The following is a 12762-nucleotide window of genomic DNA, read 5'->3' as shown; positions in this document are numbered from 1 at the left end:
TGTTTTTTTCTTTGTATTATCTTTTACCAGATCTATTGTGTTAGATTATCCTACATTCCGTTCACATTTCCACAAACCTCAAAGTGTTTCCTTTAAAATGGTACCAAGAATATGCATATCCTTGCATTATGCCACCCTAGAGCCTAATGCATCACCAGTTTGAAAAATAAATGTAGCTTCTGTTACTGATGAGCAAGGATACCAATCAATCTTGATGAGATTCATTTTTACATCTAAGCATTGCATACATGTATTCTATGGTTTCAAACACAGGCCAAATTCCGCCATTGATCCTCTTCAACTCTTGACAATGTCTCCGCTCCATTTAACTAAATGACAGAACAAGAGGCACATGCAGTGCTCTATTAAACCCTTATTAAAAAGTTAATCTTTGGAGGAAATATGTGACATTTTCCTCCCATGTTCTCACCTGAGGCACTTTCCACTTGGCAACGCTCAGTGTTCTAAAGCAGACAAACCTTCACTTTTTTTAATGCCCAAAATATTAAATCTAGCGTGATGCCAAGTGGAAAGTCTACCAACCACTAAAATCCAGTTTAGGATATGTAGTGATAGGCTTTTAGATGATTTATTTCTGAACATTGTTCATATTACCTGAATATTGTGGAGTTTCTTGGCAGATAGAGATATTGAGAGAATAATCCCTACTGAAAACAAAGATGGATCCCAAGACAAATTTGAACTAAACCATTTTTAGATCAGAAAGCTATTCCCCGCAAAATGGTCTGTCGACAACACATAAGACGCATGGACATGATAATGTCCTGAGTGATTTGTTCGAAAAAACTATTTGACAAAAATAGGGATTTGTTGCATAACAGTATCTCCTCTCATTAATGCCCATTCTGGACATAAAGGCATAATTGTTTGTTTTTAGATTGACCCTTGAATGAAAGCTTACTCGTGTTTTATATCCTCTACTCATATTGGGGCAAATTTGTGAATGAATTTAAGTCTGCCCACCCAAAAGGAAATTAAAAATATGTGTTAATACTGAGAGGGATCCGCCAGAGCAGAGCTTGAACCAGCAACCCTATAATTATGGTGCAAATGCACTGCCACCTGCCATGAAACTTCAGACCTCTTGGCAGAGGCAGTAAGTACACAGTCACATGAGGAGGTGGCTGTCTATCTAGCATCTCTCTATATATTTTTACCAGGTCATTTGGTCATTATCCGAAGTGGTGGAGGTCAACCCTGAAAAGTTTAATGCATAAACCTTGCCACAAAACCAACAAAGAAATCCATGCGTTTTCTGCGGTGCCAGAGCCATTTTCCTAGTGCGTTATTATTGAGCTATACATTTTTGTTTGCCAGTATATCTGCCAATTCATACAGTCAAACTGTGTTTAGGAGAGAGCCTCTGTAGCCTATACAGCATTGCGCGCAGATCAGTGAGGTTTGACAGGAGCAAAAAGAGGGACGACTGCCCGCCCCCTCCGTACTTTTCAAGCAGACAGTTAAGGGGAAAAACAGAGAAACAAAGAGAAAGCGAGACTGTACTGCAAGTGGACGGATGTGACAAAACCATTATCATACAATTTCATCCAATTGGTTTCATAATTGAAAACGCACCGGTTTGCAAATGGAATTTTAATCCTTGATAACTTCTCCACTAATCATGTAGCCTAACAACACTTGGCCGAATTTAGTAAATGTATTTTGGCATGGTGTTGCTCGTTTTCGTGTGCTACAGCTCCATGTGATTAGAAACCTGCTATGGAGGACCTCTTTAGTCAAAATGAATCTGACCACTGACGATGCGACTCATTTATGGGGAAATTATTCCTTATTGGAACAATACGACGCGACAGTGGGGACACCGTGGTTGTCAGAGTCGCCTGGTGAGGTGGACCTTACCCGTGCCATCCCGCTCGGCTTCGTCCTGGGGGCTTTCATTGTGTTCGCCATTGTGGGCAACATCCTCGTCATTCTGGCGGTGATGACCAATAGGCACCTGCGGACCCCGACCAACTACTTCATTATAAACCTGGCCATCGCTGACCTGCTGCTGGGCACCACAGTGCTGCCGGTGTCTGCCACCCTGGAGATTCTTAACTACTGGGTGTTCGGCCGGATCTTCTGTGACATCTGGGCGGCAGTGGATGTTTTGTGCTGCACGGCGTCCATCATGAGCCTGTGCGTAATTTCTATCGACCGTTACATCGGGGTGAGCCATCCGCTGCAGTACCCGAGCATAGTGACCGAGAAGCGGGCACTGCTGGCCATGCTTGGGGTGTGGGTGCTCTCGGTGGTCATCTCCATTGGACCCCTCCTCGGGTGGAAGCAGCCGCCGTCACCGGACAACACTGTGTGCCTCATCACCGAGGAACCGTTTTACGCACTATTTTCCTCCCTCGGTTCCTTCTATATACCACTGGTGGTTATCTTGTCCATGTATTTTAGGGTGTATGTAGTCGCCAAACGGACCACCAAGAACTTGGAGGCCGGGGTGATGAGGGAGAGGATGAACACGAGTGAGCTAACGCTCAGGATCCACAAGGGATCTCAGGTGCAGGATGACAGCAGCAGCACTGGGAAGGGTCGTGCAAATCAGGCCAGGAGCTCCCTGACGGTGAAACTTCTGAAATTCTCCCGGGAGAAGAAAGCAGCTAAAACGTTGGGAGTCGTGGTTGGCATGTTTACGCTTTGTTGGCTGCCGTTCTTCCTTGCGTTACCCATTGGTAGGTATATATATATATATATATATACATATTTTAAACATATTTGATTGACACCTTTCCAAACGAATATCCAAGACACAGCAGGCCAGCAGTTTTAATGAAATACTATAATAAACCTAATAATATGCTAATATAGCCAACAATTAAAACAAGGCTCAATATGTGATAAGACACATTATGAAAATATTATGGTAAATTAATATACATGTTGGTGCCATATTCAATTTAACAAGCCATAATAGGCACAAACCATAATCTACCCACACCCAAAACAGAATAGTGGTGCAGGGGGTGCTGGAGGCGAAATGCAAAACTGGAGAAAGTCTCAGTGCACTTTCAGTCAGATACAAATGTATTTTATTTACCAACTGTTGAAAAGTGTCTGAGAAGCTTTTTCATTAATATCTGGAAGTAAATCTAAGTGGTCTTTCAGTTCCATAAATTCCATCTCCACACAGTGGCATATATATGATAATATTCACCCATTGAAAAACTGTCCTGATTTATCAGCATGATGCTGTGTACCAAATGGTATCTTAGGTGGGGTCCAGTAGGGGCTGGTGGAGGCCTGTAGGGGCTTGTTGGGGCTGGTGGAGTGTGGTAGGGGTCTATTGGGGCCTGTAGGGGCCAAAACCAGACTTCACTGACTGATAGCAGTAAAGAACCCACGGCCACCGTCACGGCTGTAGAGAAAACATCTCAGAGGAAATTAAACAAAATATGTTGTGGAGAGGGGACTCGTGCTGCTGGGCACGTTGTGGTGAGGGACAGAGCAGTGCAGACCGATGAGGGAGGCTAAGAAAACATGCCTCTTTATTTACTGCTGTTGTTTTCAGAGTAGAGCTCGCTGTCAATCCAGTTCTCTTGGTCCTCTCTCTAAGAGGTCTGGTCCAGTATGGTACTGTATTAGTTACCTCTTATAACCCACAATAAACCAAAAAGCACTTAAATTCCGTATAGATGCATTGGCTTGGGACAGTTGTGAAGGCATGCACTAAACCAAATCATGCAGATCTTCCTTAGAAAGTATGTAGAGCACCTGAATTATGAATTGTGAATCAAATTGAATGATATTTGGTGGAAACCAGTTCAAAGTAGAGTGACCCAAAGATGAAAAATGACTGTAGCTGGTATTGTACATTGAGAAAGTTTGATAATAAAGTTACTGATCCCCTCCCCCCCGTGTCAAAGACTTGGATTTAGGAGGCAGGTATTGTCAAGGATTTACTTCCGGCTTTATGCAACATGACATAAAGCCGTAAATTTAATATGGCAATGGTAGCATCTTACCTGAACTAATTTAAATATGTACCACCTTAAAACCGTCATCTCATGTGCCCCTACCCCTTGCTTTGGCTTTGTTTACGACCAAAGATACTGCTAACCTTTCATCTGTGGTATGACTGTTAGCTACAGTAGCAAGCTACAGTAGCAAGCTACTTACCAGCATGCCGGCAAAAGCACACTGTGTCGTAACTAGTGTAAAATGAGTGTAAAATGAACCTCACATAGTGTAACATTAACCTTAAACTATTTCCCAAAGAGTGAAGACATCCAACAGCAGTGGTTGCTTTTCATTTCTTAGCTAGCTTACGGTGGGGTGGACGAGATGACTGAAAATTACGGTCATGGCACGCGTGTGCAGTGCACATTTCGAGTGAAGTTGCTTTATCAATTTGGGGAGAACATTCGATGGGTCTTGCCAGGAAGCTAATCCTGAAGACGGATGCATCATTGACAGTGGATCTGGCAAGCATGGACCATAATGTAAGTATCAGAGTTTGATGAGTGTGACACAGTAGCCAACATTTTGGGTGGGATCACGTTAGATAATGCAACTGTGGCTGTGACTGCTTTGACCTGTGAACTGTATATTTTCTGTAACAAACCTGATAGTCACCATATGGTTTTTGTTCCTTCATTCCGAATACTCCAACATTGAGTCTTAGAGCTGCCAGCACACAGCTGACACAAAAGAATGTTGTCCACAAAAGGGGTTCTGTGTCTGTGTGTGTGTGTGTGTGTGTACTATTTGTAATTTACCCCTGAAAATCATATTTTGCCATTCCATTGTGTTTATTTTTTATTTTTTTAATTACAGTAGCTTGTGTCATTGGGACTAATCATGATGATGAGGGGGAATATTATTTCACCTTTTGTCTTTCCAATTTCATCAAGCTGTAATGATAGACATTTTTGAAAAATCAACATCTCTCTGTCTGCACAGCTTCCCAGGCAACTGCAGCAGGAATGATGTGATACAAAATCATCTTTCCCAAGGCAAAGATGGGAGGAAATGCTGTGAAACCTGTGAAGACAGACCCAATATAGTGTAAGTCATAGTTATTCATTTCAATTCTGCATCAATTGAGCATTTCAGGCACAAAAAAAGTCAAATTAGAAACATTGAAAAGTTTCACAAAAAGTACAGAACCAAATATTGCATATTTAAAATTGAATACATCAAAAATTCCAGGAAATACATTGTAGAATGACTAGATCACTACATCACTGAATTGAAGCATCATCTCAGAACAGTAAATAAAAGGAATTAAATTCACTTCCCACTTCCAACTAACATTTCCCCTTTCAAAAATATTACAGGCTATGTTGACAGGCTCCTGGATCTCCTCTTCAACGAGATCACCCTTGATAAAAACACAGCAAAACACTCTCGCTCACGGCCGGCTGTGATACAGCCCGGGATCGAACCAGGGTCTGTAATGACGCCTCTAGCACTTCAATGCAGTGCTTTAGACCACTGTGCCACTCAGGATTTACTTTGTTTAGTTTTTTTATTCAAGCATTCAGACGGGAGATGAGTGTTAGAAATTGTATAAATAAATGGGTATTAATAAAAATATAGGCTTATGGCTGAAGTTTTGTATTTTTATGTCAAATTATTTCTCACCTTTATTTCTCATGATTGTTCATGCTGCTCAATATTTTGGCCATGCTGGCCTATCGTAAAATATTTAAATAAATGTCTGATCAATATACTCAATTACAAACATATTGTCATTTCTAATGCTAATTGTCCGGTACACTTATTGTATGCTGTTTTCGTGTACATTCCCTTATATCTAAGCTTCTAAGGTGATTCAGGCTTTACAACATCTTGTGAAGAAGTGTATCAGTTTACTGTATTCTGTAATTATCAAATCAAATTTTATTTGTCACACATACACATGGTTAGCAGATGTTAATGCGAGTGTAGCGAAATGCTTGTGCTTCTAGTTCCGACAATGCAGTAATAACCAACGAGTAATCTAGCTAACAGTTGCAAAAGTACTACCTTAAACACACAAGTGTAAAGGGATAAAGAATATGTACATAAAGATATATGAATGAGTGATGGTACAGAGCGGCATAGGAAAGATGCAGTAGATGGTATCGAGTACAGTATATATGCATACATATGAGATGAATAATGTAGGGTATGTAAACATTATATTAAGCAGCATTGTTTAAAGTGGCTAGTGATATATTTTACATCAATTCCCATTATTAAAGTGGCGGGAGTAGTTGAGTCAGTGTGTTGGCAGCAGCCACTCAATGTTAGTGGTGGCTGTTTAACTGTCTGATGGCCTTGAGATAGAAGCTGTTTTTCAGTCTCTCTGTCCCAGCTTTGATGCACCTGTACTAACCTCGCCTTCTGGATGATAGCGGGGTGAACAGGCAGTGGCTCGGGTGGTTGTTGTCCTTGATGATCTTTATGGCCTTCCTGTGACATCGGGTGGTGTAGGTGTCCTGGAGGGCAGGTAGTTTGCCCCCGGTGATGCGTTGTGCAGACCACCCTACGCTCTGGAGAGCCTTACGGTTGTGGGCGGAGCAGTTGCCGTACCAGGCGGTGATACAGCCCGACAGGATGCTCTCGATTGTGCATCTGTAGAAGTTTGTGAGTGCTTTTGGTGACAAGCCAAATTTCTTCAGCCTCCTGAGGTTGAAGAGGCGCTGTTGCGCCTTCTTCACGATGCTGTCTGTGTGGGTGGACCAATTCAGTTTGTCTGTGATGTGTACGCCGAGGAACTTAAAACTTGCTACCCTCTCCACTACTATTCCATCGATGTGGATAGGGGGGTGTTCCCTCTGCTGTTTCCTGAAGTCCACAATCATCTCCTTAGTTTTTTTGACGTTGAGTGTGAGGTTATTTTCCTGACACCACACTCCGAGGGCCCTCACCTCCTCCCTGTAGGCCGTCTTGTCATTGTTGGTAATCAAGCCTACCACTGTTGCGTCGTCCGCAAACTTGATGATTGAGTTGGAGGCGTGCGTGGCCACGCAGTCGTGGGTGAACAGGGAGTACAGAAGAGGGCTCAGAACGCAACCTTGTGGGGCCCCAGTGTTGAGGATCAGCGGGGTGGAGATGTTGTTACCTACCCTCACCACCTGGGGGCGGCCCGTCAGGTAGTCCCGTACCCAATTGCACAGGGCGGGGTCGAGACCCAAGGTCTCGAGCTTGATGACGAGTTTGGAAGGTACTATGGTGTTAAATGCTGAGCTGTAGTCGATGAACAGCATTCTCACATAGGTATTCCTCTTGTCCATATGGGTTAGGGCAGTGTGCAGTGTGGTTGAGATTGCATCGTCTGTGGACCTATTTGGGCGGTAAGCAAATTGGAGTGGGTCTAGGGTGTCAGGTACCAGCCCTGGTTGCGCAATCGATATGCAGATACAATTTAGGGAGTCTTGTTTTCAGATTAGCCTTGTTAAAATCCCCAGCTACAATGAATGCAGCCTCAGGATATATGGATTCCAGTTTGCAAAGAGTCAAATAAAGTTGGAAGCAGTTTGGAGCCATCGATGACCTCAGCGTCGGAGCTTCTGTCTGCTTCTGTCTGTAGGCATGGATCAACAAAATGGGGGGGGAATATATACGGCTGTAATTATAATCGAAGAGAATTCCTTGGTAGATAATGCGGTCGACATTTGATTGTGAGGAATTCTAAATCAGGTGAACAGAAGGACTTGAGTTCCTGTATGTTGTTGTGACCACACCACGTCTCGTTAACCATAAAGCATACGCCCCCGCCCCTCTTCTTACCAGAAAGATGTTTGTTTCTGTCGGCGCGATGCATGGAGAAACCAGCTGGCTGCACTGACTCCGATAGCGTCTCTCGAGTGAGCCATGTTTCCGTGAAGCAAAGAACGTTACAGTCCCTGATGTCCCTCTGGAATCCTACCGTTGCTCGGATTTTGTCAACCTTGTTGTCAAGAGAGTGGACATTGGCGAGTAGTATGCTAGGGAGTGGCGCGCGATGTGCCCGTCTCCTGAGCCTGACCAGAAGACCGCTTCATTTGCCTATTTTACGGCGTCGTTGTTTTGGGTCGCAGGCTGGGATCCATTCCGTTGTCCTGGGTGGAAGGCAGAACACAGGATCCGCTCCGGGAAAGTCATATTCTTGGTCGTACTGATGGTGAGTTGATGATGCTGTTATATTCAGTAGTTCTTCTCGACTGTATGTAATGAAACCTAAGATGACCTGGGGTACCAATGTAAAGAAATAACACGTAAAAAAATAAAAAACTGCATAGTTTCCTAGGAACGCGAAGCGAGGCGGCCATCTCTGTCGGCGCCGGAAGTACACCTAATTAGTTACAAAATAATCAAATCCAACAGTCCATGAACAGCTCTGTTTCCCATGAGAGCATTTTGCAGATAAAATGGGTTGAGGCATGCTATTTAGGCTCAGAATGACATGTGGCCCGTTGTTTACCTTCTTACCTGGCAATGACCACAAGGGCATTTCAAAGAGCTCAGTTAAGGTGAGCTCATAAATATAAGCTCCCCGCTAACTCAGCCTGTTCTTTCAGGCTTCCTGATAGTTAGAGATGAGAGAAAAGGTCAAATGTATTTTAATAGCATAAAAATATTATGGGTGATGTTTTGGTCATTCAAAGGCTATTTTTACTTGGGAAATAGGATGACTGTGTGGGACCTTTAAGTTGTTTACAGCAGCCATGTGGGAACGTGCTTGGTGACAGGCCAAGTTCTGAGGCCTCCCCTCGCCACTACACACACACGCGTGCACCACATACAAACACACACACAGGAACATACTGTACGCAGGCAGGCGCAACCTCACACACACATTCTCTATCTCTATAAGTCCAGGATATTATTATGAATTTGCATAGTATGTATTCCTATCTGGGATGAGGTCGCTGGTCACCGAGCAAGGTCGGACAGCAGGAGAATCCTCCAATCGCTCCATGGAACGTTAAATTAGACAGCAGAAGAATGGAACTCTCGGAACATTCTGGGGTTGTATTCCGTTGATCGTCAGGGCTCTTCGGAGAGGGAGGAGGGGGATGTGAGAATTTGGATGACCCTGGACTGTTTATTTAAGACCAATCAAAAGAAAACCAAGGGTTCATTTTTGCAAACTCTTGAAAAACGTTTTGTCTCAAAATCTTCATCAGCCAATTAAAATCATCTAGGTAGTTGCAAGTGATATAACGCTACCAGTAAGCTTTTCCCATTAGATAACCTGACACACTTTTAGCCCTATGCTAACAAGACCAGCTGGCCATGATTATTTCCTATAACAAATTCCACATCAGTCAATCTTAGACTATATATCCACGATCCAATGTCATTAAAAAAAAGTTAACTTGGCCACCAGAGGGATATGTTAAACCTCCAAATTCAAAGTATAATTTTTTTGTTGTTGTAACAAGTCAAATGTCCCAATGTTGCATGATGCATCCTTGACTACACCACTACTAACATTAGACAATATTCAAAAGGCACGTTGTCGCACATATGACAAAAAAGTGTAATACACTGTTTATTAACCTCTCTGGGCAACCCGACACGCAAGCGTCCCACCTTGCCAACAATAAATGCAAATGCGCTACGCCAAATGCTAATAGCACTCGTTAAAACTCAAACGTTCATTAAAACTCACATGCAGGGTACTCAATTGAAGCTACACTCGTTGTGAATCTAGCCAACAAGTCAGATTTTTAAAATGCTTTTCGGCGAAAGCATGAGAAGCTATTATCTGATAGCATGCAACACCCCGAAATACCAGAAGGGGACGTAAACAAAAGAATTAGCGTAGCCGGCGCTACACAAAACGCAGAAATAAAATATAAAACATTCATTACCTTTGACGAGCTTCTTTGTTGGCACTCCTATATGTCCCATAAACATCACAATTGCGTCTTTTTTTCAATTAAATCGGTCCTTGTATACCCAAAATGTCCATTTATGAAGACCGTCAGATCCAGGAAAAACACCGTTTTTAAACGCAACGTTATTTTTTTAAATTAAAAAAGTTGCCTATAAACTTTGACAAAACACTTCAAACTACTTCTGTAATCCAACTTTAGGTATTAGTAAATGTTAATAAACGATCAAATTGATCACGGAGCGATCTGTATTCAATAGCAACAAGTTTGGAAAACATAGTCCACTTTTCCCCTTCCATTTTTTCCAGCTGTGTGCCCGAAGACAGGATGTGCCTATTACTCATCTGACCAAGGATTTAGTTGCATCGAAATCACAACACTGGCGACATCGTGTGGAAGCTGTAGGAACTGTAATCCCATCCTTAACTATTATGCCTTGCAATAGACAATACAGAGACTGGCGGATTGATTTTTCTTTGTCGATTTTGTGATCAGGTTTCCTTGCGATTTTCACCACGGAACACGTTCTGTTATAGTCACAGACATCATTGAACCAGTTTTAGAAACTTCAGAGTGTTTTCTATGCACACATACTAATCATATGCATATACTATATTCCTGGCATGAGTAGCAGGACGTTGAAATGTTGCGCGATTTTTAACAGAATGTTGAAAAAAGTAGCCCGATCTCTAACAGGTTTTAAGGGACAATACAATACAGTGCATCATGCTACTTAACAGTACAACCTTATCCCACCTTTCCACTTACTTTAAGCTGAACTGCAAGAGGTGTGAATCCAAGCATAACTGTGGCCCGTTTCAGGAAGCTAGGTGTATGTCGCATGTCACTACTTGGCAGGAGAGGCATTTGAAAATACCAATACAATTGTTAAATTGCAAGTCTAGTTGGTTTAACCACGGAAAAAGCAAGGAACCTTCCTGCCATGATTGGCTGAGATAATGGCTGGGCTGGACATGCTGAGAGATGAGTTCGGATTGGTCTGTCATGTGGCATGCATCTGTCTATAACTTGAGCTGCTCAGTATGTGTAGATAATCCTTACAACCATGGCTTTTTTTAAAGATAACTTTAGCCATGGAGGACTGCAAACGTTTTGCTACTGCTCTAGCAGGTGCTATCGACAAAGACCAGTGGGAAAAAGTTGTGATGGATTACTTTCTGCACACAGTCAGTGTGAAAACAAACAAGCTGTACAAACAAAACAGAAATGACACAGGACGTCTTAGTTAAACGGGTTCCAGTCTGCCGTGAAGCGTTCATCCATCTATATGGGTAAGAGTCTAGCTATATTTTCAGATATTATAAGTTTATCATTTTGTCAGAAATTAATGTATGGTGGTTAGCTATAACAATCTGTTTGTGATGCTAGCTAGTGCTGTATGGGTTGGGATTATGGTTAATTGTTTAGCTAGCTAGCTACATGTCTAAGAAAAGACTCCACTTCACCAGATGATTACATGACCCATCAAGTTAGCCAGGTGTGTCTGGGGGTGATTACGGCTGTCTATTGTATTTCATGAACATATGTACATGTCTAGACAATAGTGACCCATCCACTTAGCTAGATGTGTCTGGGGGGTGGATATAGCATTTCTTTCACATGACTCATCAATTTAGACGTGTGTCTGGATAAGCGTCATCTAATAAAATATTTTTGTTTGGATACTTTATATTTTTGATATTGCTACTATGCAAGTAACCTTTTCACTGTACACCTTCTGTATCCTGTGCATGTGACAAATACATTTTGATTTGATTTGATATAGTGTGTGTTTACCAGAGAAGGCAATGTGAAGAACAACATGACCTGCACCACATTCAGATTGCGGTATAGGCGAAGGACTAGATTGTGTATTTTTACCTGGAGTTTTTCTTTTGTAGGCTACTACTTTCACCACTTTTAGTCTTGAACTCTTGTTTACTACACTACCTTATTCACTCTGTTTAGCACATGGCCTCACGTGAATCCTTAAAGAGATGGGTGGGGCTAAGGCTTAAGAGGGTGTGAACAATGCTGGATAGGTGTAGACAAAGAAGAGCTCTCCACTAGGTGTACCAAAACATTCAAAGGCAATTTTCTCAAAAGTGGCGTTACAAGTTTATCAACTTTCAAAGCAGAATTACTTTCCCATTGTTCCTCGACTGCAGTGTATGACATGTAATTTTGTAGCTTTAAATCTCTACTTTTATCCAATGTAAAAAAAAACAAATGTTGCAACATAAGACCGAATAGAGGTGGTCACATGCATCCATATTGTTGACATACCCACACAATATATTTTAAATATCCAGTATATTATGACAATCCCATAGGCTTTTCCTCACCCATGCTTCCTCTATTCTTCCTATCCCATAGATTGAAAATGGAGGGTTAAGGATGGGTTGTCGTTCAAAAAAGAAAATAAACTCCTGATCCTAATAAGCTCCTGCTTCTTTTCTGAGCCCTGCTTAAATGTCTTGCTCATTGGCTCAATGTCTAAGCCCCAGTAATAGGATCCTGATAGGAGCAGACAGACAGACACGCACGCACACCACACTCACACACACATCCTCTCCCTCCCTCCCAGCCCTGCTCCCACAGCCTTCTTCAGCCTCGGTCAACCCACTGTGGGGGATTTCCTGTGAGCCGCTCATTTCACCCAACCGTCCCCCCAACGCATACAATATCTGCCCAATGTTATGTCTGAGTACATTCAGGTGGATAACATATAACAAAGCAAACACTGTCATGTAGGAACTATTTTCCTTTATTTGCAATCAGTGAAAGCCTTACCATGTTGATTTAAATTAGTTGATACACTCTACGTTAGCATTCCAGAACACGTCAATACACTCTAGCAGCTGTTATACGCTGACTGCACTGATTGCTTTCTAATTTTACAGAAAAAAATATAGACTTT

General features: G+C 42.3%; 1 protein-coding gene across 6 annotated transcripts in view; it reads left to right on the top strand.

The window, feature by feature from the left end:
* Positions 1 to 1464: 1464 nt before the first annotated feature.
* LOC135526200 (alpha-1B adrenergic receptor-like) overlaps positions 1465 to 12762 on the top strand; it is a 40642-nt gene continuing 29344 nt past the window's right edge. For 2 of the 6 annotated variants that reach the window (XM_064954359.1, XM_064954362.1), the window contains exon 1: positions 1470 to 2705. In XM_064954359.1, the coding sequence (XP_064810431.1) occupies positions 1763 to 2705 (943 nt within the window). In that variant the 5' untranslated portion in view covers positions 1470 to 1762. Of the gene's footprint in view, positions 2706 to 4290; positions 5038 to 5309; positions 5554 to 12762 lie in introns of those variants that run through there. The other 4 variants (XR_010453262.1, XR_010453263.1, XM_064954360.1 and 1 more) reach the window with 4 other exon arrangements.

This window comes from Oncorhynchus masou, chromosome 32 (assembly GCF_036934945.1).
Source record: "Oncorhynchus masou masou isolate Uvic2021 chromosome 32, UVic_Omas_1.1, whole genome shotgun sequence".
NCBI lineage: Eukaryota > Metazoa > Chordata > Actinopteri > Salmoniformes > Salmonidae > Oncorhynchus > Oncorhynchus masou.
The sequence above is the reverse complement of the archived record's forward strand: the minus strand, read 5'-3'. Positions and strand labels throughout refer to the sequence as shown.